Here is a 1766-nt window from a genome sequence, read left to right on the forward strand (position 1 = left end):
AGCAACCCCTTTCACATAAACATAGTCATGTGAAACTCTGCCAATAAGTTTGATCAAAACAGCTTTAACAGTTTTAAACTTGCTATTCAGCAGTTGATAATCTTCAATATCCACCCAAAGTTAACAATTTTTTGATGAATACATGTATACAAATAATGCAAATACTAGCATACAACCATGTCACACACTGAAGAACGCACCTCTGTCTCATGTTATCTTTAATAGTTTACCCACAGGGTTACAGTGTTAATTCAGAGCTGTTGCCGTGGAGGTGAGACTGAGGAAATATTCAGGATGACGTTTCACACCACTGAGGCGACAGCAGGAGGTCCTGCCAAACTTGGTGCCCCTGGAGTTGCCTGGAGGACCTTTAGAAGTCAGGGCCATCTTTCTTCAGGTTCTTGTAGTCCGTGTTGACCGCCACAAACTGTGTACGGCAGGAGGAATACATTAAAATCTGTTTTGCTTAAATTAAATTCATCAGTGCTGTCTTTAGGGGCACTCGGGCGGGAGGAAGAGGCAGGGGTGAACATTTTTCTACTGCAAATATAGACAGCAGTACACTCACTTATTTACCAGGATGCTTTCTAAATCATTTATTTTCCAGAATTTTGTCATACTAAACCTTTTTAGGACAACAGTTTGCATATTTCTGAACCCATACATGCATACATACATACATACATACATACATACATACATACATACATACATACATGTGTGTGTGACTGCATGTGTACATCACATTTTTGCACCCACTCCATCTTCCCCTCTTTACCACATCCCCCTCCTCATTACGATCATTGTTTGGACGTCACTGGAATTTCGATGGGAGACCTTTGCCTTGCTATCTAGAATTAAACATGCCATGTCCTGACCTTTTGTCTGCAGTGACTTTCATTCCGCTGGCAAGCAGCGCAGCCTTGAAACACTCCGAAAACACTCTTTTCTTTGAAAAACACATCAGCCAGAGTTCCTCTTCTGGGACTTGTCAGTTTGTTGTTTTTCTGCTCTATTTTGGGTCAGCGTTAATCATATTTTCATTAGTTTGTCTGAGACTCTGGCCTTGTTAAAGAGGTAAGGCAAATTATTACCGACCACTTAAAGCTCCCGGTTCCATCTGCCTTAATTTGTTTTTGAAAGCCACTTTGTTTGAACAAATGTTAAGAAAGCCATGCATAGAGTAGTCATGAGCAGACATGTTGATCTGACATTATTTTGCCAGCATTGGTTAGTCCAGATCTATTTTGGTAAGTTTTTTGGCTGTTGATGATGAATTTGAGATTAACGGTGACTCAAGGAACAATGCCATTCTTCTCTAGATTAGTTTCCTGGCAGTTCTGATTGGTGTGAGCAGGCATGTGGTCATACAGTGTGTGACGAGGGAATAGTAACCTTGTACTGGTAGGTTGGGTCGAGCCTGTTCCAGGGCTCTGGGTTGTTCTTCTTGTCCCACAGGCTGCAAATGTGGGAGAGTCAGGGCATGCAGATTAAAGAGAGGAAGAAAGAAGAGAAAATACAGGGCATGAGGATGAGCAGGGCATGCATGATGTAAGCAAATAGATGCAAAAAGGAGGAAAAAGAAGATAGAGGAACATAAGGACAGGGCCAAAAGGAGATGAATACATAGACGGAGACATTAGTTTGGAGAAAAATAAGAGGTAATTATGAGACGAGGTGAACTCAGCCCAGTGACTTGGCAGTGCTCCTCTCTTCATTAACCAAAGTCTGGATTTCACAGCGCTCCACTGTGACTGTCTATCCCC

General features: G+C 42.0%; 1 protein-coding gene across 1 annotated transcript in view; it reads right to left on the minus strand.

Moving 5' to 3' along the window:
• Positions 1–201: 201 nt before the first annotated feature.
• Positions 202–1766, minus strand: part of LOC117943397 (cytochrome c oxidase subunit NDUFA4) — a 7556-nt gene continuing 5991 nt past the window's right edge. The window contains exons 3-4 of the mRNA XM_034869497.1: positions 1396–1459; positions 202–427 (exon numbers count right to left, since the gene is read on the minus strand). Coding sequence (XP_034725388.1) covers positions 371–427; positions 1396–1459 — 121 coding nt within the window. The 3' untranslated portion in view covers positions 202–370. The remainder of the gene's footprint in view (positions 428–1395; positions 1460–1766) is intronic.

The sequence above is a fragment of the Etheostoma cragini genome, chromosome 4, assembly GCF_013103735.1.
Source record: "Etheostoma cragini isolate CJK2018 chromosome 4, CSU_Ecrag_1.0, whole genome shotgun sequence".
NCBI classification, from domain to species: Eukaryota; Metazoa; Chordata; class Actinopteri; order Perciformes; family Percidae; genus Etheostoma; species Etheostoma cragini.